The sequence below is a fragment of the Jaculus jaculus genome, chromosome 9 (assembly GCF_020740685.1).
Source record: "Jaculus jaculus isolate mJacJac1 chromosome 9, mJacJac1.mat.Y.cur, whole genome shotgun sequence".
Lineage (NCBI taxonomy): Eukaryota > Metazoa > Chordata > Mammalia > Rodentia > Dipodidae > Jaculus > Jaculus jaculus.
Window position 1 is genome coordinate 13,915,309 of NC_059110.1, and position 24,493 is coordinate 13,939,801.

A 24,493-nucleotide genomic window follows, 5' to 3' on the forward strand; every position below is an offset into this window, starting at 1 on the left:
TGCCCCTTGTACATCTGGCTTATGTGGGTCCTGGGGAATTGACCCTGGATCCTTTGGCTTCACAGACAAATGCCTTAACCACTAAGCCATCTCTCCAGCCCAAGAAATTAATTTTTAAAAGGGAGAGCAACTTTCCCATATCTTCAGAACAGGAGGCCATGTTATAGCTTGGAGGAAGGCACTCACTAAAGACAGTCTCCTGTACTCCAGAGAGAGAGATTGAAGAAAGGTGCTTTGTTCTAGATAATTCTATTTCAAGGAGATTGCCCTTGGGTTAAGTGGCCAAGGCTTGTAGAAGATTTATACCTCAAAGGGGAAGAGAATGATTTATATGGGAATGTTTTCTACAGTGTATGTTCTGATGGACCTGGAGTGATGAAAAAAACTGTGTAAAGTTTTGTGATCAAACCAAGAGTTATCTGAGGCAGTTATGGTCTAGATTAAATTAGGTGAGACTTGCTTCTTCATAGTAACCATACTGACATAGTTTGGTAATTTTCTGCAAATTTTAAACAAGGTTTATGGTGAGCTGGTCAAATTTTATATACAACACTCTCAAAACACAACTCTGGGGACCGGGGAGATGGTTTGGTCAGTAAAGGGCTTCCCTCACAAGTACAAGAACCTGAGCTTAATCTCCAAAATTTAGGTATGAGGCACCAGTTTATAATCTAAGCTCTAGGGAGATGGAGACAGAAGAATCCCTGGAGCTTGCGAGCCAGCTGGTCTAACCTACTTGGTGTCTCCAAGCCAGTGAGAGGCACTGTCTTGAAAGAAAGAAAGAAAGAAAGAAAGAAAGAAAGAAAGAAAGAAAGAAAGAAAGAAAGGAAGGAAGGAAGGAAGGAAGGAAGGAAGGAAGGAAGGAAGGAAGGAAGGAAGGGAGGGAGGGAGGAAGGGAAGAAAGAGAGAGAGAAAGAAAGAGAGAAAGAGAAAGGGAAAAGAAAGAAAAAGAAAAGAAAAGAAAGCCATTACTGAGGAACACACCTGAGGTTGTTCTCTGGTCTTGGGATGTGTGCACACACATATGTATACATACACATATACACACAAACACTTCCACTCACATACATATACATAATAAAAAAATGCACAACTCTGACTTAAAAAATAATTAAATCAGTTGTGTTTTAAACAAAATATATAGGTAAGCAAAGCCGGAAATTTTTACAAAGACTTCTGAAAGGTTTTCTGTAGATGACTTTTAAGCACGAAGCCATCCCACACTTAAAACACATCTCCACATCACTCAGCCTGCAGCCTATCTGCCATTCACTTTAGAGCAGCTGAGATTCGGTAATTCTCTTCCCTTTCAGGACCACGCTGTGGAAATAGAGAGCAAAAAGAGGGAATTACAGAGTCTTCGAGGCCACCTAGCAAGCTTGGAGTCCCTGGGCAGAGCCGAGGACCTCCACCTCCTCCAGGGTAAGGCTGAAGACTGCTTCCAGCTCTTTGACGAGGCCAGCCAGGTTGTGGAGAGGCGGCAGCGGGCCCTGTCCCAGCTGGCAGAATTCCTCCAGAGCCAGGCCTCTCTGGGCACACTTCTCCACCAGCTCAGGCACACAGTGGAAGCAACCAGCAGCATGAACGAGAAGCAGTCAGACTTGTTAAAAAAGGACCTTCACAAGGCTATACAAGACGTGAAGTCATTGGAAGCCACTGCCATCGGTCTCGATGGTGTTCTTTCCAAAGCCCAGTACCATCTGAAAAGTGGGAGCATGGGACAGAGGACGTCCTGCAGAGCCACCGCTGATCAGCTCTGCTTGGAGGTGGAGAGAATTCAGAGCCTTCTGGGAACCAAGCAGAGTGAGGCGGAGGCCCTGGTGGTCATGAAGAAAGCATTTCAAGACCAGAGAGAGAAGCTCCTGAAAATCATTGAAGACGTTGAAGAAAGGGCCGACCGGGAGCGGTTAAAAGAACCCACCCGCCCAGCCCTGCAGCAGAGGTATCAGACATTGGGTTAATGCCAGTTGTCTCTTCTATGTGTGTGTGTGTGTGTGTGTGTGTGTGTGTGTGTGTGTGTGTGTGTCTGTAGATGTATATATATTTTTTTAATTTGTCCAGAAATCAGATTCTATGCCAAGCATTACTAGCACTATCCGTAGCAACTTATTTCTTTTAAAATATGTTTTAAGATAAAATTCATGAATAATTTGATACTTGGGAAGTATTTGTAATAGGAGTTTTGGGGTTCCTTGCCAACACACCAGTATACCAATGCACCAACAAATTTAGTATACCCAGATTCTTACCTGATGAAGTTAAAGACTTCAATCTATAGGCCGGAGCATAATACTTAGAGATACTTAAGAGAAGGGGAGAGGAGACAATACGGAGAGCTCCTGACGTGCAGGAGGCAGGAATGGGTAGAGAGCTCTCCAAGGGGTCTGAAGGAGGGAGAGAAGATGGTTGAAGCAAAGTTGGGGCTTTCTCAGGCAAGTTCAATGGCCACACAAAGGAATCATATCCCCCAGTGAATGTGAAAGCCACTTGCCTTTAATTGTCCCCATTCGTCTCTTGAGAGTCGCTTTCAGGCTTTGCACACAAGGCGACCATAGTGGGTGAGGGTTACCCACCACCCTTCGCCCACTTCTCATCAGAGCCAAACACGAAGATTTACCTTGAATTAGAAGCCAGCCGGGGCTGCAGGGTGACTTTCAAGTCATTCTGCCATAAAATGGATTTTCTAGTCCCGTGGGTGTGATGCTCAGGGCAAGGAAATATTAAATGTTGGTTCACCCACTTTTGTAGATTTGCACTAATGTAACATTTGGACGTGCAGGTTGCGAGTGTTCAACCAGCTGGAGGATGAGCTGAATTCTCATGAGCACGAGCTCTGTTGGCTGAGAGACAAAGCCAGGCAAATTGCCCAGAAAGATATGGCTTCTGCACCGGAAGTGGACAGGGAGGTCAACCGCTTGGAAGTCACCTGGGACGACACTAAAAAGTTAATTCACGAGAAGTAAGTCTGAAATATCCTGATTTTGCTAAAGCCTCCAGGTAGTTTTGTGATGCTGGACATTGTCTGCATTCTGTTGATTTCTAATATTATCCAGAGCGAAATAGCTTTCAACACCATATATACTCATCCTACAGAGCTTGACTGAGCCTGTTCTCTTGATATGAAATCAAGTGTGCAATTCAACACTTAAAAGCAGAACTTTTCAACCTATACAAAATGTTACAGTAACGATTTTTTAAATTTCGATTTTTTTGGGGGGGTCCTGTTTATATGGCTTAAAATTGAGTTATACTTTATGTACAGTAAAATTCTCCTTTTTTTCTATTCAATTCTATGTGTTTTTTAAAAACATATTTTAATGTATTTATGTATTTACTTATGTGCAAGCAAAGACAGAGAGAGGAGAGACAGAAAGAGACAAAGAGAGATGGAGAGAAAGAGAGAGAGAGAGAGAGAGAGAGAGAGAGAGAGAGAGAGAGAGAGAGAGAATCAGTGCACCAGGGCCTCTAGCCACTACAAATGAACTCCAGATGCACCTACCACTGTGCATCTGGCTTTATGTGGGTACTGGGGAATCGATCTCAAGCTTGCTTTGCAGGCAAGCACTTTAACTACTGATCAATCTCTGCAGCTCCCAATTCTATGAGTTTTGACAACTTCAATGATCACGGTAACACATCTCTCACCATTACAGCAGCTCATTATCTCACAATGGTGCGCAAAGGATTCAGGAATCTACCCAGTCACATTGTATCAAATGACTTTTGACAGCACTGTAAAGGCATGTTCATGGAAAGGATGCTCTTTTCTACAAATGGCATCTGGACATTTGTCAATCCACATTCCCTACAGGGAAAGCAATTGAAAGCAAGTTGTATTATGTTTGACACTTAGTATCGGCTTTTTAACTTTTCACCTTACCACACAAACTTTATTCCGTATCATCAAATGTCCCTCTAGGTTGTGATTTCTTAGATATTGCACAGCTTGCGATTGTAAGAAAACAGGAATTGATTCAATCATCAACCAATTTTTTAAAACATTTTGATTATATTCTTACCTTTTCTCAATTATGGATAATGGTGTCTAAATCCCAAGTCCTTAGACATACACATCTGTTTCTATGGGGCAAAAAAAAAAAATCTTAGGATTAAAATCACTTGCTCAAAGGCATCATATTACTATAGTGCAAAACTGCTTCTTTTCATAATTTCCCAACTCCTAGGGAAATTCACCTTCAATGAAAATTTGTTAATTAAATTGGAAGAGGAAAATCTCATGGGTTTTTGACTTAACTGCTTTCTTGTTTGTTTTTTGGTTTTACTTGCTTATTTTTTCCTTTTCTTACCCAACATATGCCATCATGAAGCAGTTTAAGCAACATAAAAAACAATCCAGAAACCCAAAGCACGCGGATGACTCATCTAAGTACGTCTGAGTTAGACAACATGTTGGACTTGAGAATTGAGCAGCATTAACCCGCAGAGTTCTTTCTGACTTCCGCAAGGAGAATGTGGCTTGCTCTGAGTCCAGAGCCCATATGTGAACGTCTCTATGCGGTGATATGTTAGGCACTACGGGAAAGAGCTCTCCTCCTTCCTGACATGTGACACTAAGTGAGAAGTCTTCTTCATTTGTTACAGCCAGGGCCAGTGCTGTGGACTCATTGACTTAATGAGAGAGTATCAGAACCTGAAGTCAGCAGTATCCAAAGCTACAGAGAATGCCAACAGTGTCATTGGAATGAGAGCTGCCATAAAGGATCAGGAGGACCTGAAGTGGGCTTTTTCCAAGGTAACATTCAAAATGCCTTCGTCCTAGTAGGTCACCATGTTTGTTTGTTTGTTCTTAAAGCAATTCCCTGCACAAATTGGTCTTGTTACTACTCTTAGTAATTCCTCTAGCATCCCAGTTCTTTTCTCTGCCTAGGAATACTGATATCCTAGGATTCTGGCAATACGAGAAGAGTTCATATGCATTTATGTGTGTTTATATATGTACATACACATATATAATGTGTATTCATGTGTGTTTGTGTGCACATACATGCACACATAAACTGTCATTAATTTCTGCATAAAGTAAACCACATATTAAATTCCTTTGAGGCAAATGGTTTCAAGCTTTTATCATTGATTGTTTTACTAATGAAGGAAACATTTGTGTCCACAGCATGAGGCCGCCAAGAACGAAATGAATTGTAAACAGAAAGACTTGGACAGTTTCACCAGCAAAGGCAAACACCTGTTATCTGAGCTGAAACAGATACACAGTAGTGACTTCAGCTTGGTGAAAACAGACATGGAGAACACGGTGGACAAATGGCTGGATGTAAGGGTGCCCCTTGGAGTTTGGTCGCCGTCACACAGTTAAATTGCTCAGTCCCAAATGATCAGGGATGTGAATTTCGTTTTGAATCTTTAACGCTGACTGCCAAGTGAAGAAACATCAAGTTTAGATATTTGAGCTATTTAGTGTTAAAGTTGAAATTTTTTTGATAGCTTTAAAAATTGCAACTCAGAATAATTTTCCATTCAAACCTAACCAATGCCCACTCCTATGTGCAGCCTTACTTTCCCAAGTCACAGGCGAAAACCTAGAGTCTCTGAAACTCAAACACCCTCTCAAGGATGAATACAGTCTGTGTATGTATTGCCATTTACTTGAATCAGATACTCCAACCCATATACAGTAATAATTTATTGGTTAAAAATTGTCATTCAGAGCATAATTTTTCAGATTAAGCCACCCTGGGTGTGGGAATGAGCATTCTAGAGTCTCCTATTACTGATGGCATGTGTGGCTTTTCTCTTCAATCCCAGGCATCAGAGAAAATTGAAGCCAGCATGGAGAGGCTGAGGATAAGCCTATCCATATGGGATGATGTCCTTGCAAGCAAAGATGAGATTGAGGCATGGTCCAACAACGCCCTGCCACAGCTGGCTGAGACCATCAACAACCTGAGAGACAGCCGAAGAGCTGAAGAGTTCCTTAAGGAATTTGAGGTAAAGCAACCATGCTAGGCCCACACAATGTCTATGAGAGGGAAAATGAGGCATTTCTGGGTTCCATCTTCTTAGTTAGAAACACAGATGAGTATTGTAAACTCTTAACTATCTTCTGCTCTTTATACTTTGAATGGCTGCTAGCATTTTTGCGTTTTAATAATTTCTTATTCTGGGCTCTTTACTTCAAATCCTAGTTTAATGGCCCATAAAATGTCCCATTCTTCTGAGAACACAGCACCTTCTTTTTTGAAACTGAATTGGAAGCATTTGTAACACTATCATTTAGGGACTATTTTTCTTCACTCACAAAAAAAGTGCTTACTGAGGACTTACAGTGTGCTATGATTATGTTTGGTGCTATACTTTTTTATTTCCTCTTGAGAAACAGAAGAACATTGAAGGTCAAAGTGTCACAAGCATCCACAGAAAGTATCTGACTTTTTAAAGCTGTAGTTACCAATTTATTTTAAACTGTTTTCTTCCCGTATATTGCATTCATTCTCAAATTCATCCTTGAAATTCCTAAAGAGTCAGGCAATGATTCAAGTACTGAAAATATAATAATAAAAAAATTTCCTAACTTTCTGTAGTATAGATTGCTTGCACTATAATTACCTTGTATCTAAAATATGCAGTGGTAATTGAGTTATAATTAATTAAACAAAACAAGGGAAAACAGCTTGGGGAGAGGCACCTGTTTCACAGAGCATATGATTGACAGTAGTGTCCATACGGGTCGAGACAATTCACATCATACCCTCTGGTGCCCTGGCCCCATGCCTGGCACACACCCAGAGGTTGACAAATAAGTAAATGCATAACAGTAGCCTGATTCAACTAGATATGACTGTATTATCTATGCTATCCAGCAACCTCTGCCTCAAATAATGCTTGAAGATTTTACAATCTAATTCTGATTTGTAAGGATGGTCAGAGATAGAGGAGTTATGTGCAGTAGAAGCAGTCAGAAGGGAAGATTACTGAGGCCTCTTTAGTTGTTACTGCTGATGTGAAATTGGCATTAAAGTCTAGTTTACACAAGCTCACGGAAGTCGATTGCTAAATTTTTGGGAATTTTGTCAGCCAGTTATAAAATGCACCTATTGTTAAAAACCCAATTGTAGGGCTGGGCAGTGGCTCAGTGGCTAAGAGCACTTGCTGAGCAAGCATGAGGGACAGAGAGAACCTCGGGCCACCAGAGTTCAGTTACTCAGCAGCCAGGTCAATAGCTGAATGTGGCTGTGAACCTCTGTAGCCCCTGTTCTGTAGGGAGCAGAGATGGGCGAATCTCTGGAACTCGATGACTGGTCTTAGATGGCCGCTGTGGGCTGAGTAAGAGACTCAGTCTCGAGGAAAAAGGTTTGTGAGCAAAGCTAGGAGGATGGCCTCTATACGCATGCATGCACTGCAACTTCAGCACACACCACGCCACACATGCTCTATGCAGACTCCAGATAATAATAATAATAGACAATGAAGAGAAATGAGCAACTGGATAAATCCTATCAACACAGTTAATGAATTTTCAAAAAATTATTTTTTTTTTCTGGGTGTAATGGTGCATACCTGTAATCAGTGCTTGAGACTTGAAGATAAGTATAAGTGTGAGACCAGTCAAGGTACAGAACAAGGCTCTATTAAAAAAAAAAAAACACTGTTATTACCTAATTATTGTTCTACATTGCTATTATCTAGGCCCTTGGATTATTGATGTCCAGTGCATCTGTACCCTAGACATTGGAAACACCATAGATTAGTGTGCGACTTTACTGTGGGACCCCCTGCTCCACGTATGCTGACGGAAGAGGTGGTGAAAGATAACACATGGGTTTTTTTTTTTTTCATATTAAAGACAGTTGTTACACCAGCATTTTCCTGTCAACCTCAGAAATCCCAGGACCTATGGAGCCTCAGACACACTTTCAATAAGACCAGGTTCAGTCTCTCAAAACAGACTTTTAAGGGGACAAAAAATTACTGGCTGGGAAATGACAGGGACAAAATCATTTCCCAGGAACCAGCCAGATACCTGGCAGTGCCCCTTCTGCTCCTGCAGTGCCCTGAATGAGCAGCTGAGACCCCTGACTGCCCAGGTTCTACAGAAGTCCAGCTGGCCTCACAGTTAGTCCCACATCTTCCTGCATAAGTTAGCTTTTGCCTTAGCCCAAGACATCAAGAAGTTTGTGTCCACAAACTAAACTAAAATTCTAGTTTTTGTTTTTCAAGTTGAGGGACATAACTTACTAAATATTCCTTTGAAACTCAAAATAAAGCAGCAGACAGGCATTTGCTCAATCATGACTCTTTGTTCTTCTGTGTGTTAATGTCAGTGCAAAGAGAAGGTCAAATGTTGGATGTCAATGTACCAACAAATCAGACTCCTGCATCTGCGCTCTGTGAACTTTTATTTGACAAGTTCCTTCTGAATAGCGGACTCAGTACAGTCACTGAGCGCTTCTCATGTGCATTTGCTCTGAAATTGTCTGTGAGAGTTTAGTGTTGCCATAGTAGCAGTAATAATACTGCTAATGAATAAATGACAGCCTATTGGAAATTCTCACTGACTCAAGCTTTTGGTCAACGTTTCACTTTTCCCAGAACAGTGTTTTTCTAATAAAAGGTTGGGAAGAAAGAAAATTGCACAGATTCCTTCACATGCCAAGTGAACTTTTTTAAGTATAGCATTTTCCATATTGCAGAATCATTAGACACCCCCCCACACACACACACTCAGAAAGTGAATAAAGATTTCCTATGCATTACCTAAAGTTACTGTCTTGATGTTAGCTCTGGAAAGTATGAAATAAATGTGGAGCATAACACGTCAATATTTTGGGTTAGTTAATCTTTTACTCTTTGTCTTCAACTTGGTAGTCTGAAGTTAAAAACAAGGCCTTGAAATTGGAGGAACTGCATTCCCAAGTCAATGATCTTAAAGAATTAACTAAGAACCCAGAAACACCAACAGATCTCCAGGTGAGTGATTACTGTATGCCCGCTTCCCACTAACTCAGTGTCTCTCCATATCCCCCTTCCCCAGCGCCACACACACACACAGCACATTCATGACCCCATACTGTCAAGGAAGACGTGTGGAATGCCTCTGCTTTCCTTAAGTGTAGGCAGAAGGTTGTCAGTGCCACCATTTAGAGAGCAGGATATTTGTCCCCTGCAGCTGGATGCCACCAACATGTAGTTTCCAACCTCTTCCCCCCCCCCACCCCCCCTGAATGACAGGCTGGCTGACCGTTGATGTGTCAGCCAGAGAAGAAACGCTTGTGTGGGTGGCCTGTCTCTCAGTACCATTTGGGGGTTAGTGCCAGAGGGTGGTGCCACTCAAAAGTAAATCATGAGAGGGAAGGAAGAGACCCCCTGTGAGCATACCACATGAGAGCCAGGACATCATCCAAGAGAACAATTCTCTCTGGAAAATGAGTGGATCTCAGAAACCCAGACCTCAGAGATGCCTGGGGCTGGGGAAGGGCAATGTAAAGAGACAAGAAAGAGTGTACCAGCACATGGAGGGATCTTCAGCAGGAGGTCCCATCAATACAAAGGTTCTCAGAAAAGCCCACCAGAGATGGGCAGATGAGGCCATGGGAGCAGGAGAGGATGTGAGAGCCAATGCACTTGCCAAACACTTTGAAATTCAGAAGTAAGGAAAAAATAAAGCTTTAAATTTGAAGAAGATTATACCAAATAACCCTGGATGTTGGCTTGTGGAATTGAGCCTTTTTTTTTTTTTTTTTTTTTTTTTTTGGTTTTTAGAAGTAGGGTCTCTCTCTAACCCAGGCTGATCTGGCATTCACTGCATAGTCACAGGCTGGCCTCGAACTCATGGCAATCCTCCTACCTCTGTCTCCCAAGTGCTGGGATTAAAGGCGTGAGCCACCACCACACTTTTGCTTAGAGTGCACTTAGGTCCTTTTATCAACTAAGGGGCTAGAAACATTCAACTTTCTTGAACTACCTCATCTCAGGAAGAGAAAAAATAAAACTACCCCAAGGAATGTTTCTTGGGGAGGGTAGGTCATGGCAACGACACGGCCTTATTGTTCAGTTCTTTTTCATTCAACGTGACCCAGTGAAAATCACAGCTGGGCGGAACATGGGCGAGGGGAGAATTAAGAGTAGGCTTCTTTGTCTGGCTTTCTGAGCATGTGGTCTTCGTCGTTTCCAGAACCTCAGACAAAACCACCAGCCTAACATGCATGGTTAGCTGCCATGCCCCCTCCACCCCCTTCCATGTTCTCATTGCTTGCCACCCTTGGCACTGCGTACTTCCCGATTTTCCTTTCTGGAAAGTGCTGCTGGTGTTGGAGTGGCTTCCATGGAGAAGCCAATGTGTTCTGGACAGCGGTGCACACAAACAGAATTCCTCCTGGATGAGCTGTTCTTTCAGTCCTCACGGGTTTTTCACGACATCCTGCCTCACATTTAGTTTATAGAGGCCGACCTGAGGCAGAAGCTGGAGCACGCCAAAGAGACGACCGAAGAAGCAAAGGGCACCCTGAGGGACTTCACGGCTCAGAGCAGCCAAGTGGAGAGGTTCATCAGCGACTTGACCGCGTGGCTGGCGACGGTGGAGGAAGCCTTGGCCAGCTGTGCCCGCGCGGAGACTTGCGAAGGGCTGAGAAAAGTCAAGGTGAGTGGTGGACTCTCTCATTCGGGGCTCCATACAGGCAGTCACATTAGCCCTCCTGTCCTGGGACCACTGAAAGCATCAGCTCTGCTTTCAGGGGTACCCTTGAAAATACTAGCACCCCTCTGACTCACTTATAATGCTGGACACGGAGGAGTAAGCAATATGAGAAGAGCTAAGTGCAGGCATGAAGAACTGGAAGTGGGCATTGTTGTAAGGTCTGTCCATGCCCTACACTTATTAATAGACACATAGGTCTATTAGTGTATGGAAACCATGAGAATTCTCATCAGTTTTCAAACTTGGGTGTCTGATAGTTTTCCATCACCTAATTATTTTTATGTTCTTCAGGACTTCTTTCATCTATAGAATGTTGTGTGTGTGTGTATGTGTAAGTGTGTGTCTGTGTGTGTGTTTTGTCAAGAACACATAACGTGAACAGATGGTAATCCTGATGAACTATTTGTAAAGGATGTGTACTACACTAACTTCTGAGCATTTGTACATGATTCTCTTTTAGTTTTTTTTTAAAATAATAATTATTGTTGTTGTTGTTTTGTGTGTATGGGTGTACATGCCCCAACATGCTTGTGCAGGTTAGAGCACAACTTTGAAGTATCTTTGCCCAACTTCCTTGAGACAGGGTTTCTTACTTGCTGCGAGGCATGTCAGCCCTAGCTAGCCTGTGAGGTTTGGGTTCTCCTGGCTCCACTTCTCATTGTCATCGATGGCACTTTGCATTTGGATGCTGGGGAACTGACCCCTGGCCAGCAAGCTTTACAAACGAGTGCCTTTAGCCACTGAGTCATCTCCCCAGCACCAGGAAAGGCTCTTGCTACGCTAGAAACAAGGGGCATGCGTGGTGAGGTTAACTGCTTGTGCTGTGGCTTGGTGCAGGATTTTGAGGCAGAACCCCGCAATAGCTCACTGAGAAATGTGAACTGTGGAAGTTTCTAATCAACTGGCTGAACCCATAATCCTAGGAAAAAGTTTATAAGGACCTACATCATTTGCTTGAAATGCTAGACTAGAGCCCAAAGTCCAGTCATTTCTAACAACTGCTTGTTACCAAGGAGGACTAGGACGTGATCATAGCAGTTGCTTTCTCATTGCTGGGACCAAACACCTAACTGGAAGCAGTTTATGAACAGAAAGGGTTTATTTTGGCTTATAGTTTCAAGGGGGAGTTGCTATACTTGGCTCAAAAGGCATATAAGGGGCTGGAGAGATTACTTAGTACTTAAGGTACTTGCCTGCAAAGCCAAAGGACCCATGTTTGATTCCCCAGGACCTATGTAAGCCAGATGCAGAAGGTGGCACATGCGTCTGGAGTTCATTTGTAGTGGCTGGATGCCCTGGTGTACCCCCCCTTTCTGTCTCTCAAACAAATAAATAAAGGCATATATGGTTAGATTAACTGCTGGGGCATCATGTCAGGGAGAGCATTGAAGGAGGAAGCTTGCTTACTTCAACATACATCTGCAGTGGGGAGAGGGCAGCAAGATTGACCTAGGGAGCTGGATTATAAAACCTCAGGGCCCATTCCCAGTAATGTTACTCTCCAGCAAGACCCCACCTCCCAAAGGCTCCACTGAGTGGTGATCAAATCTGAGAATTAATCACAAATGTATGAAATTCTGGGGGACATTTTACATTCAAACCACCGCAGTGAGGTTTTCAATACAGAGCTACCACAAGTATTCAAAGCACCTTCCCACTGACAGTTATACTACTGAATGGATTTCAATAGCATCAGATTCAGAATTTAAAAATCTACCATTGTGAGCCATAGTTGTACAGGCCTTTCATCAGAACACTTGGGAAGCTGAGATAGGAGGAGCATCATGAGTTCAAGAACAGCCTGAGCAAACAAACAAACAAACAAAAAACAAAAAATAACCCACAAGCCAGGTATGGTGGTGTGCACCTTAAATCCCAGCAGTTGGGAGGCAGGGGTAGGAGGATTGCTATGAGTTCCAGACCAGCCTGAGACTACATAGTGAATTCCAGGTCAGCCTGGCCTAGAGCAAAACCCTACCTCAAAAAAACTAAACACAAAAAAAGAACAGCCTGGGCTACAGAGTGAGTTTCAGGTCAGCCTAGGCTAGAGTGAAACCCTACCTCAAAAAAAAAAAAAAAACTATGTATATTAGCTGGCGGGATGGCTTAGTAGTTAAGACATTTGCCTGCAAAGCCAGAGGACATAGGTCTGATTCCCCAGGACCCACATAAGCCAGATGCACAAGGTGGCTCATGCATCTGGAGTTCGTTTGCAGTGGCTGGAGGCCCTGGCATGCCCATTCTCTCTCTCTCTCTCTCTCTCCCTCTCTTTCTCTGTCAAATAAATAAATATGAAAAGTATTTAAAAGTACACACAAAAAAAAAAAAAGGCTGGAGAGATGGATTAATGGTTAAGGCACTTGCCTGGAAAGCCTAAGGACCTAGGTTTGATTCCCCAGTACGCACATGAACCAGTTGCACAAAGTGGCGTGTGCATCTGGAGTTCATTTGCAATGGCTGGAGGCCCTGGCACGCCTATTCTCTCTCTCTCTCTCTCTCTCTTCATATCTACCCCCCTCAAATAAATAAATTTAAAAAATGCGATGAACACCCTTCAGTTTGCTTCCATGTGCTCTCGTTCTGTAGGATATTCAGAAAGAGCTTCAAGGGCAGCAAGGCAACATCAGCTCCACCCAGGAAAATCTCAACAGCCTGTGTCGCAAGTACCACTCGGCGCAGCTGGAGAGCCTGGGCCGGGCAATGACCGGGCTCATGAGGAAGCATGAAGCCGTGAGCCAGCTGTGCTCCCACACCCAGGCCAGCCTGCAGGATTCTCTGGAAAAACATTTCAACGGTAAGCTTACCCAGGGCTTTTAGCCAGAGTAGCTATTTAGGAGAAAGATTCCAGGCCAAATGCTCCCTAGAACTGCCAGCTAACGTTTGAGAAACCTTCCCAGAAGAATAGCTTTTAAAATTCACTTGTGCTTTGAGATTTAAGTAACAGGAGTACTGTGTTAGGGGGCTCTTGCTATGCCTAGTATGATCCCCATTTCTCCTTGAGAAAGAATGCAGGAGTACACCATTGAAATGACCTTGAACTTCATGTGGAAAATGACTTCTATTCAAGTGGCTAGCAGCCAGTAGGACTTACTGGCTACGTAGTCTCACCTTATTGGTGAGCTCTGATTCAGTGACCTTGTCTCAAAAAGTAGCCCAGGTTGGAGAGATGGCTCAGTGGTTAAAGGTGCCTGCTTTCAAAGCCTGCCAGCCACATGCACAAAGTGGTCCATGCATCGGAAGTTTGTTGTAGCTGCTAGAGGCTCTGCTGTACCCATTCCCCCCCCCCCCCCCTCTCTCTCTCTCTCTCTCTCTCTCTCTGTTTGTCTTCTTTTTATAATTATTAATGTTTATTTGCAAGGCCTGGAGAGGTGGCTTAGTGGTTAAGCGCTTGCCTGTGAAGCCTAAGAACCTCGGTTCGAGGCTTGATTCCCCAGGATCCATGTTAGCCAGATCCACAAGGGGGCACATACATCTGGAGTTCATTTGCAGTGGCTGGTGGCCCCGGTGTGCCCATTATCTCTCTCTCTCTCTCTCTCTGCCTCTTTCTCTCTGTCTGTTGCTCTCAAATAAATAAATAAATATAAACAAAAAATTAAAAAAAATTTTTTTTGCAAGGAGAGAGAGATTCCAACTCAGGCTTTGCAAGCAAGCTCCTTAACCTCTAAGCCAGCTCTCCAAGCCTCTCTGTTCTTTCCCGTCTCTGTTTCACCTTCTTACGGCTAGACATACTCATGAAAGAGGGTTTACAGAAGCACTCTAAGTCAGCATGGTAGAATGAGGAGACGTTTATGCCTACCTAGAAAAGTGGCTTTAACACCCCTGGGCATTTATCCTTACACTCTTATATACACTCTTTTTTATTTATTTTTAAAATTATTTTTATTTTTATTTATTTATGAGAGACAGAAGAGGTAGAGAGAGAGAAGGAGAAGGAGAGAGAGAGAGAGAGGGAATGGGTGCACCAGGGCCTCCAGCCACTGCAAACGAATTCCAGACACATGCACCACCCGGTGTATCTGGCTTACATGGGTCCTGGGGAATCAAACATGGGTCCTTTGGCTTTGTAGGCAAGCGCCTTAACCGCTAAGCCTTTCTCCAGCCCTCTTACAAGTTGTTTACTATAATAAAGAAGTGCAATGGGAAAACCTGGCATTCTAGGTCTACAATAACAATGGCTTTTCCATCTCTTCTCTGAGCTAATGTCTCCGCTGTACAATAACTACTCATGGCTACATGTAGTGCCATGTTATTTTCCACATTGTCATTTTCTTGCTGGAATATTTTAGAAAGCAAAGATGAGATGAGTTCAAATGCAGAACTAGCTTATTCAGATAATCTGAGGAGCTTGTTTAACATTTTGGATATCTTCCTCATTTTCATTATTTTCAAAAGATTCTATGCAGGAATTCCAAGAATGGTTTTCCAAAGCGAAATCAGCAGCCAGAGAATCATCCAATCATACTGGTGACAGCCAGGCTGTAGAGGCCAGGCTCCGCGACCTTCAGGTACGCATGCTGGCATCCTTCCTCCTCCCACGCCGATGGGAGGCCCAGAGCACCTCTCTTCGTGAACCTCCTTCTTTCCGTCCATCCTTCTTCTGTTTTTATCTTTTAGAACTGGGCTATTGATTCAGAAGGAATCAAGGCAATGTGACAAGTCACTGGAGATACAAATAGAAGTTTGAGTGTCTAGATCTCCGTGCGCTGGCTTGGTAGCCTCAACACCGTTTGTGTTGTTTATTTATTTTAGAAGCCATTCAAAATGAAACTTAATTTTAGTGTTCATGGTATTTAATGTTTTTAATGTTTATTGTAACGAAAACATGGATTCTTGTATTGGTTTTCTATCAGCATTGTGGGATCATTTTCGTTTGCTCTATTTGTGTGTGTGTGTGTAGGTCAGAAGTCGCTAGGAATTTCCTCTTTAATTTTATTTCTCCTTTTAATTTTAATTTGTTTTCACTTTAATTTTATGAGACAGGGTTTCTCATTGAACCCGGAGCTCAGTGACTCACCTAGCCTAGCTAGGGATTCTCTACCTCCAAAGCGCTGGGTTTACAGGTGTACAGCTGTGGGTGTTGGGGATCCAAAATCAGTTTCTCATGCTTGTGTGGCAAGCACGTTACTGAGTGGGCCACCTTGCCAGCCCCCTCTGTTTAAGACACAGGGTCTCTCACTGGCATGCCACTTGCCAAGTGCAGTAGACTAGCTGGTAAGCGAGCCTGAGGAAACTTCTGTCTCTGTCTCCCAAGCGCTAGGATTCCAGGTGTGTGCTTTTGTGTTTTCTTTTTTTTGTTTGTTTGTTTATTTTTATTTATTTATTTGAGAGTGACAGACAGAGAAAGAGGCAGAGAGAGAGAAAAAATGGGCGTGCCAAGGCCTTCAGCCACTGCAAATGAACTCCAGACACATTCACCCGCTTGTACATCTGGCTAACGTGGGTCCTGGGGAACCGAGCCTCGAACCAGGGTCCTTAGGCTTCACAGGCAAGCGCTTAACCATTAAGCCATCTCTCCAGCCCAGGTGTGCGCATTCTAGAGTGCTGGGGATTTGAGCTCACGTGGTCATGCTTGCATAGCTAGCACTTTCTGACCAAGCCAACTCCCCAGCCCTGTCTGTTTTTAAGAAAAATATACCTTGTGTCTTTACAATAACTTTGGGTCTAAATTTCAAATTATATTCAAGTTAAAGTAGTGGCTCTTACAGGTCACTTGGATTTTATTGGCTAAGGAAAATGAATGAATTCAGGATTGAAAGGTCATTGCCACTTAACAGGCAAGAAATAAAAACTGTCAGGGCTCAGAGGTTAAAGACGCTTGCTTGCAAAGCCTGATGACCTGGGTTTTGATGCTCCAATACCCACATTAAGCCAGATGCACAAAGCGGTACATGTGTCTGCAGTTTGTTTGCAGTGGCAGAAGGCCCTGGTGTGCCCATCCTCTCTCTGTTTGCCTTTCTGTCTCTCTTCTTTTCTCTCTCTATTAAATAAATAAATACATATTTTTTTAAAACTTGGGGTCATGATGCTCATCTGAGAAAAAACAAAGTGCTAAGTATTGTGGATAACTTTTAAAAATTATCAATGGGTAGAGTGGTGGGTTTCCTGTGATCTCAGCCCTCAGGATGCTGATACAGGAGGATTGCGAGTTCAAGGCCAACCTATACCACACAGGACGCTATGTAAAAACAAACATGTTTATTTTGTGGCCCAATGCATGATGAAAATACTGTCAATACCTATTGCATGTGAAGTCAGTGTTAAAACATTGATGCAGTAAACCACACTGGTTTTATAAGAGGCATGGTAAAATCAAATGTGGGGTTATCACTATGTAGCTTGAGACCCATTGGAATTTCACAAATGAATGTCCAGGCAACAATAGAAATGGTACTCTGGCACTCAGAGGGGGAACAGCCAGCACTGAATTTTGGGGTGCTTTTGATTTGAGGAAGCCTAAGCATAGGTCTTTCAAGGAAAAGCTGCATGTGGAGAAAGAGCGTTCTGTTCCTGATGATGGTCTTTGTGTGCAGGGTAGACAAGAGGAAGAGAAGGAAGGAGCCCAGAGACTATCTAGTGAGAGGATTGTCACACTGACCACACGAGCAGATGGGACCTGTTGGGACAATGAGAGCAGGGAGAGTAAGAACAGGACCATGATGACAATATCTTTTTTTTTTTTTTTCATCTGCACATTGTTCTCAGTTATTCCTCAACGGTTTCAATAGCTAGCTGGCACTGTCCTCAACCAGGAACCTATTCTCACTCCAGCCTTCTTAGACCTCTTCCCCCCAGCTTCCTCTGCTTCTCTTCCTCTTGTTCTACCCCCTCAACTCAGCATTGCCACGAGCGACCCTGTCAATAGTAGCAGATATTCTCTATTCCCTTTGCTTCCTGAAACAGGGCATCTTAGACTCAGTCAGTGATGGGCAGAGCAAGCTTGATGTGGTGACTCAAGAAGGACAAACTTTGTATGCACATTTGTCAAAACAAATCGTGGGCAGCATCCAGGAGCAGATCACCAGGGCAAACGAAGAGTTCCAAGCATTCCTGAAGCAGTGTCTCAAAGACAAGCAGGCTCTCCAGGACTGTGCCTCTGAGCTGGGGAGGTAGGTCCTTTGGGTCGACGCAGGCTTTGCCACACACTGCCTAGTTCTCCATGACTCACAGCCCTGTAGGGACAGTCAGGGAAATTGAGACTTTCAGTTATAAGAGGTTTTGAATTACCTTTACCTCAGGTTCATTCTAGTACAATTAATTACTCAGTCTCTCAAGTCTTCATCTAGCTTTATTTTCTACATAGAAAAAAACCAAACCAAAAAATTATACCCAGCATTATTTGCAAATGACCCAAAGGTTGATTCAGCTTACTCAATATATTAGAAATTTGTTATGCATGCTTTTAGTTTATCCAATGTTTTTCCTGTGTCCATCTCAATTAGGATAATCTTGGCAGAATGTAGCTATTGAATTCTGTGGATCAAGATTCCAATTCATATCTATCTATCTATGAATCGAATCATATATGTCTATATCTATATTAATGAATATATGTTTGTACTAATGGATTAGAGGGAAAATTCTGCCTCACCACAGGGAGACAAAATATCAGTAGAATCAAATTGTCTTTCTGATGGCCAAGCAAATGTGATTGATTGTTGTCCTTATTTCTGGAAAATCATACAATGTAATCAAAGCTTGCATTTTTATGCTAAGATCAATTCTTTTAAGATACAAAGACCACTTCCTCTTCTTTCCCCAGGGCTTCTACTGCCCCACTTCTCCACTGGCCCCAATGCAAGGTCTTTGTTATAAGGCACTAACTTAAGTGCATATTGACATGGAAACGCAGTCCCACTGTCGTTTATAAGTTATGAAATCAATTCACCTTGGAGGCACATTTTGTTCTACTTACACCAAAAACAAAAAATACTATGGTTTATCATTTTGTTACTAAAATGTAGGATACTGTCTGCAAGCGTATGTTGAATTTTCTTTATAACATGAGGTACTAATTGCCACATGAAAGTCATTGTGACATCAGCTATTAGAACATCTAATGAGCTCGCCTGAGATTTTCTAAGGTATTTTCCTTTTCTTTAGCTTTGAGGATCAGCACAGAAAACTCAACTTGTGGGTCCATGAAATGGAGGAAAGGTTAAGCACAGAGAACTTTGGAGAGAGCAAGCAGCATATTCCTGAGAAGAAAAACGAAGTTCACAAAGCCGAAATGTTTCTGGGAGAACTTCTGGCTGCCAGGTGTGGAAAGAAGTGGAGCAGGTTGTTGACTGGACATGTTTTATTTGGTTTTATTTCTTTATTTTTAATTCAAATAAAAAGCATGTTCTTATTTTGTTTATAAACAACCTAACATGTTTAGAAGTATAATTTCCTCTGCCAGGCATGGTGGCGCACTCCTTTAATCCTAGCACTTGGGAGGCAGAGGTAGGAGGATCGCCATGAGTTCAAGGCCACCCTGAGACTACAGAGTTAATTCCAGGTCTGCCTGGACCATAGTGAGACCCTACCTCGAAAAACAAAAAAACAAACAAACAAACAAAAAAAGAAATATAATTTCTTCTATGTAATGAAAGTAATATGCCAAATTTCAGAGACATAGTAAAGAACAGTAAAGGCTATCAACACTAAAAATTAATAGGGCTGGAGAGATGACTTAGCGGTTAAGCGCTTGCCTGTGAAGCATGAGGACCCCGGTTCGAGGCTCGGTTCCCCAGGTCCCACATTAGCCAGATGCACAAGGGGGCGCACGTGTCTGGAGTTCGTTTGCAGAGGCTGGAAGCCCTGGCGCGCCCATTCTCTCTCTCTCCCTCTATCTGTCTTTCTCTCTGTGTCTGTCGCTCTCAAATAAATAAATAAAAATTAAAAAAAAAGTTTTAAAATTAATATACAAAAGACCCTGAACAAAAGCAGAAGCTAGGACTGGGAAGATAGCTTAGCAGTTAAAGGTGCCTACTTGCGAAGCCTGCTGGTCTAGGGTTCAACTCACAGGCCACCATGTAAGCTGGACGCAAAGAGTGGAGTCTGGTCTTTGTTTGCAGAGGCAAGAGGGCCTGGCATCATGTACTTAGGTGTATGCTCACGTGTGCACACACAAATAAATAAGCCAAAAAATAAACTTCCTTCTTACAGATATAATTCAGTTAAGAATAGTTCACTAGTTTCTTGTTTGTTTGTTCTTTTCTTTCTTATTTTTCAGGTATAATTTCTCAATATCCTATTTTATCAATGATGAGGCTCATGGCCTCATTAAATTTTTTGTTTGTTTTCGCTAGGTAAGTGTCTAACTGTAGCCTAGGCTAACCTGGAATTCACTCTGTAGCAAACATATTAGCCTCAAACACAGGGAGCCTCCTAGTTCGGCCTCCAAAGTGCTGGACACATTTTAGAGTGGTTGTTTGTTGGCCTGGCTGCTGGTTGGATAGTTGGTTGGTGGCCTGGCTGCTGGTTGGTTGGCTGGTTGGTAGCCTGGCTGCTTGTTGGTTGGTTGGTTGGTGGCCTGGCTGCTGGTTGGTTGGTTGGTTGGTTGGTGGCCTGGCTGCTGGTTGGTTGTTTTGTGGTTTGTTTGTTAGTTATGTCTTCTGACCCTGAAAATGATTGGGCTACATTACAGACGTGCACCACTAGACTTGACAAATCACGTACAACTTCGTTCTCTTGAATTCTTCTACCTGCTTCTCCCCAGCATCTGGACATTTTTCACCTTCATAGTCCCAGAGCTTCAAATATTTGAGGGAGATACCCTGTGAAGAAAGTATACAGACGTGACACTGAGACTCTTTATCATGGCTTCAGCAAGTCATCTTGTAGTGGCCTATGAAACATCTAGTCTTGGTTATTGTTTTACTCATGTTGTTGCTTTTAGCACCCTCCTGCCTCAATAAGCAGACTACAAGATAATGTCATTTAAAGGAGTTAACATATTGTATAACTGCTACTACAAGTGGTTCATAGGATGCTTGTTTACATAGCCATCATTAAGAAAAAAAAAAGTGAAAGATAAACTTCAAGTTCCTTTTTTTTTTTTTTTTTTTTTTTTTTTTTTTGTGGTAAACCCAGCAATATTGAATGAGATGTTTTCACACTCTTGACTGATACCCAGGTTTTTCCTGACGGGTATTTGATAAGAAGTCTGAGCTCTCCAGTCTGTTGGCCACAGAAGCTTGGAAGAGAGGGGTGTAGAGGCCAGGGAAACAGGAAAAGGACCTAGCAGAGAAAATGTAAAAATGACTTTAAGAAAGAGACACGTGGGAGGAAATAGAACACATGAGATAGAAGAGGGAAGAGAGAAGTGTGGGGGAGGAACATTTGAAAGGGGGTGGGATAAGGAGATGGGGAGAATAGGAGGTGGAGGGAGGAGTCCACCGACTTAAACATGTGTGAAAACGTCACAAGAAAGCCTACTACTTTGCAAGCTAATTAAAAAATAAAGGAATTCAGAATTTATGCTAAGAGATCTATGGGAAAGTGTTTTGTTTTGCTTTAGTAAATGTCATGGTGAAAGTAGTTAAAAATAGAATGTTGTATATTTCAAAATTCCTAAGGCACCAATTTTCAAATGTTCTTGCCACAAAAAAATGTGATGTATTTGAGTGTGACAGATACGTTAACCAGCTTGATTTCATGACTCTATATTGGATCCATAAACCATAACACCACTTTATAAACCATACATTTACATAATTACATATTATTAATTTATGATAAAAAATAAATGGCTGGCCAAGATGTAGTAAGGAAAGAAACATTCAGAACTTGGTAACTTAGCATATCAAGCCCACAATGCTGATGTTTTCCTTTTGCCTTAATTAGCATAGATACATAATAAGATTAGCAGAATGTTCAAGGCACAACAAGGAAATCTTATCTATCTATCTATCTATCTATCTATCTATCTATATGAACACATATATGTATATTATCCTGCCATGCTTTATTTTTATTTACACTAGCACCTGAGCCACTGTAATGGAACTCCAGACACTTGCACCACCTAATGGGCATGTGCAACCTTGCGCTTGCCTCATCTTTGCATCCGGCTTACGTGGGATCTGGAGAGTAGATCCTTTGGTTTTGGGTCCTTAGGCTTTGAAAGCAAGGGCCTTAAGCGCTAAGCCATCTCTCCAGCTCCTACCATGGCTTTTGAAAGCCTTCTTTGTCTTAGCCCAACATTGAGTTGGAATCCTGGGAGTAGAAAATGAGTGTAGTTGCCCAGGATTCAACAAGATGATAGTCTTGTGGGTGCAGCAAGTATATTAGGTGAGGAAGGAGACAAGGAGCAGAGGGCACAGGAGAAGAGTCTTGCTCCCACCACTTATCCTGGGTTGTCATGGATACTGCCTGGGGAGGGGATGTACACTGAACTTGGAAGAGGAAACTTGGAAAGTAACAGGTGAGGTGAGGTGTCCCAAGCAGAGGCGTCCACATAAAGATATAACAGCAGAGCATGTGAGAAGTTTCAGGGAGTTTTTTTAAAGTGGTTTATTCAGGTAGGAGAGAGAGAGAATGAATAATTTCCAGGGATTCCTATCACTGCAAGCGAATTCCAGATGCATGCACCACTTTGTGCATTTGGCTTTATGTGGGTATTGTCTTTTCATGGGTTTTTGGAATCAAAACTGAGCCTTCAGGCCTTGCAAGCAAGCACCTTTAACCACTGAGCCATCTCTCCAACCCTCAGGAAACTTTGCTAGGTTAGAATATTAAAGGAATAGAGTAATGCTAAGGGTGAGTGCAGACCATTCCCTGGACTGAATTCTTAATAAGATATAGACTCTGTTATTATGATTTCTATGAAGACACAGCCTCCATAGACTCCTATTTCTCAATGGGCATTGACTACATTAAGAAAGACCATAAAGCTACAGCCAGTCCAGTTCCCAGCATCCTAATATCAAAGGCATGTCAGCCATGAGCTCTTGTCTGGTTTTTGCTCCAATAGCAACAGTCATTTGTCACTGCCCTGCACTCCAGAATGTTTGAGATTTTTTTTTTTTCACAAAAAGCAATTCTATTTGTCTAGAGAGTCACTTGACAAGCTGTCCCAGAGAGGGCAGCTTCTCAGCGAAGAAGGACACAGCACAGGGAAAGGCAGCCGCCGGTGTGCCCAGCTTCTCACCAGCTACCAGAACCTTCTCAGGATGACCAAAGAGAGGCTGCGCAGCTGCCAGCTGGCCCTCCAGGAACATGAGGCCCTGGAGGATGCAGTGCAGGGCATGTGGTCTCGGGTGAAGGACCTCCAAGACAGACTGGCCTCTGCGGAGAGCACTCTTGGGAGCAAGGAGACCTTGGAGAGACGCTTGTCACAGATACAGGTATGTGGGGTCCAGCCTGGTGCCACCAATGGCTACTGATTGATTTGATTGGATCCATAGGGGCTAGTCTATGTCCACATTGTCTTAGGAACATCAGATAATGATGCATTAAGGGAAAAATGGACAAAATATACATGAGGGTATTTCATGTTCTTTGAAAAAGAAACATTTTTGTTTTAAGTTAGCTTTATTTTTTTTTAAAATTAGTCAGTAACTAATCATGAAACAGTAAAGGAAACCTACTCTGCTCCAAGTACAAAGCTAATTGATGGAAATCTAGTGGTAGAAGTTTGTGCTCCTTCTCCAGGAGTTCATGGTCAAGCTAGAGAGACCATTATGTCAGTGGTTACTTAGAGAGACGTGTAGGTAGACTGTCCCTGGGAAGCAACCTCAGTGTGTTAGAAACACAAGGAAAACCTTCGTCCCAGACTACAGTTAGCAAAAGTAACCTTGTGAATGGGCATTCTCCAGGTAGTGAAGGGAAGAGAGATTAGATCCTTGACAGACAGGTGTCCTCATTCTGCTTGGAAATGATCAGTTTCCTAAGAACTTAAGTTGATCTTTGGCTCCTTGTTTTCCTGACTGCCAGCATATAGTATAACATAGAGTTCATTGCTTTCACTTTTAAAAAATTTAATTTAATTGAATTATTTTAGAGAGAGAAAGGGAGAGAACTAGGCAGGTAGAGAGAGAGAAAGAGAGGGAGAGAGAGAATGGGCGCACCAGGGCCTCCAGCCACTGCAAACGAACTCCAGATATGTGCGCACCCTTGTGCACCTGGCTTATGTGGGTCCTGGGGAAGTGAACCTAGATCCTTTGGCTTTGCAGGCAAGTGCCTTACCCGTTAAGCCATCTCTCCAGCCCTGCTATCACTTTTTGAAGTGTGTGTGTGTTGGGTGAATGTATGCATGCATATTCATCCACACTCACACAACAGCAAATGTGTGTGCATACTTGTGTGTCATGTGCACATAAAAGCCAAAGGTTGGTGTGAGGTGTCTTCCTTTATAGCTCTCCATGCTGTTCCTTGACACAGATCCTCTTGTTGAATGTGCACCTCACCAGTTCAGCCACGCTGTTCCTTGACACAGATCCTCTTGTTGAATGTGCACCTCACCAGTTCAGCCACGCTGTTCCTTGACACAGATCCTCTTGTTGAATGTGCACCTCACCAGTTCAGCCACGCTGTTCCTTGACACAGATCCTCTTGTTGAATGTGCACCTCACCAGTTCAGCCACGCTGTTCCTTGACACAGATCCTCTTGTTGAATGTGCACCTCACCAGTTCAGCCACGCTGTTCCTTGACACAGATCCTCTTGTTGAATGTGCACCTCACCAGTTCAGCCACGCTGTTCCTTGACACAGATCCTCTTGTTGAATGTGCACCTCACCAGTTCAGCCACACTGGCCAGCCAGTTCTCCACTTAGCCCAGTACTAGTTGCAGGCAGGCACCAGCACTCCTGACAATTTGTGCCAGTACAGGAAAACCAGAT

At 42.9% G+C, this 24,493-nt stretch overlaps 1 protein-coding gene across 6 annotated transcripts in view; it reads left to right on the forward strand.

Moving 5' to 3' along the window:
- The first annotated feature begins 2,809 nt into the window (after window positions 1-2,809).
- The window catches only part of Syne1 (spectrin repeat containing nuclear envelope protein 1), a 290,715-nt gene continuing 269,031 nt past the window's right edge, over window positions 2,810-24,493 (forward strand). For 4 of the 6 annotated variants that reach the window (XM_045158728.1, XM_045158727.1, XM_045158730.1 and 1 more), the window contains exons 1-11: window positions 2,817-2,959; window positions 4,603-4,753; window positions 5,132-5,290; window positions 5,782-5,964; window positions 8,842-8,943; window positions 10,409-10,612; window positions 13,256-13,463; window positions 15,062-15,174; window positions 17,570-17,775; window positions 18,770-18,925; window positions 22,707-22,998. In XM_045158728.1, the coding sequence (XP_045014663.1) occupies window positions 2,877-2,959; window positions 4,603-4,753; window positions 5,132-5,290; window positions 5,782-5,964; window positions 8,842-8,943; window positions 10,409-10,612; window positions 13,256-13,463; window positions 15,062-15,174; window positions 17,570-17,775; window positions 18,770-18,925; window positions 22,707-22,998 (1,857 nt within the window). In that variant the 5' untranslated portion in view covers window positions 2,817-2,876. Of the gene's footprint in view, window positions 2,960-4,602; window positions 4,754-5,131; window positions 5,291-5,781; window positions 5,965-8,841; window positions 8,944-10,408; window positions 10,613-13,255; window positions 13,464-15,061; window positions 15,175-17,569; window positions 17,776-18,769; window positions 18,926-22,706; window positions 22,999-24,493 lie in introns of all 6 variants that reach the window. The other 2 variants (XM_045158726.1, XM_045158729.1) reach the window with 1 other exon arrangement.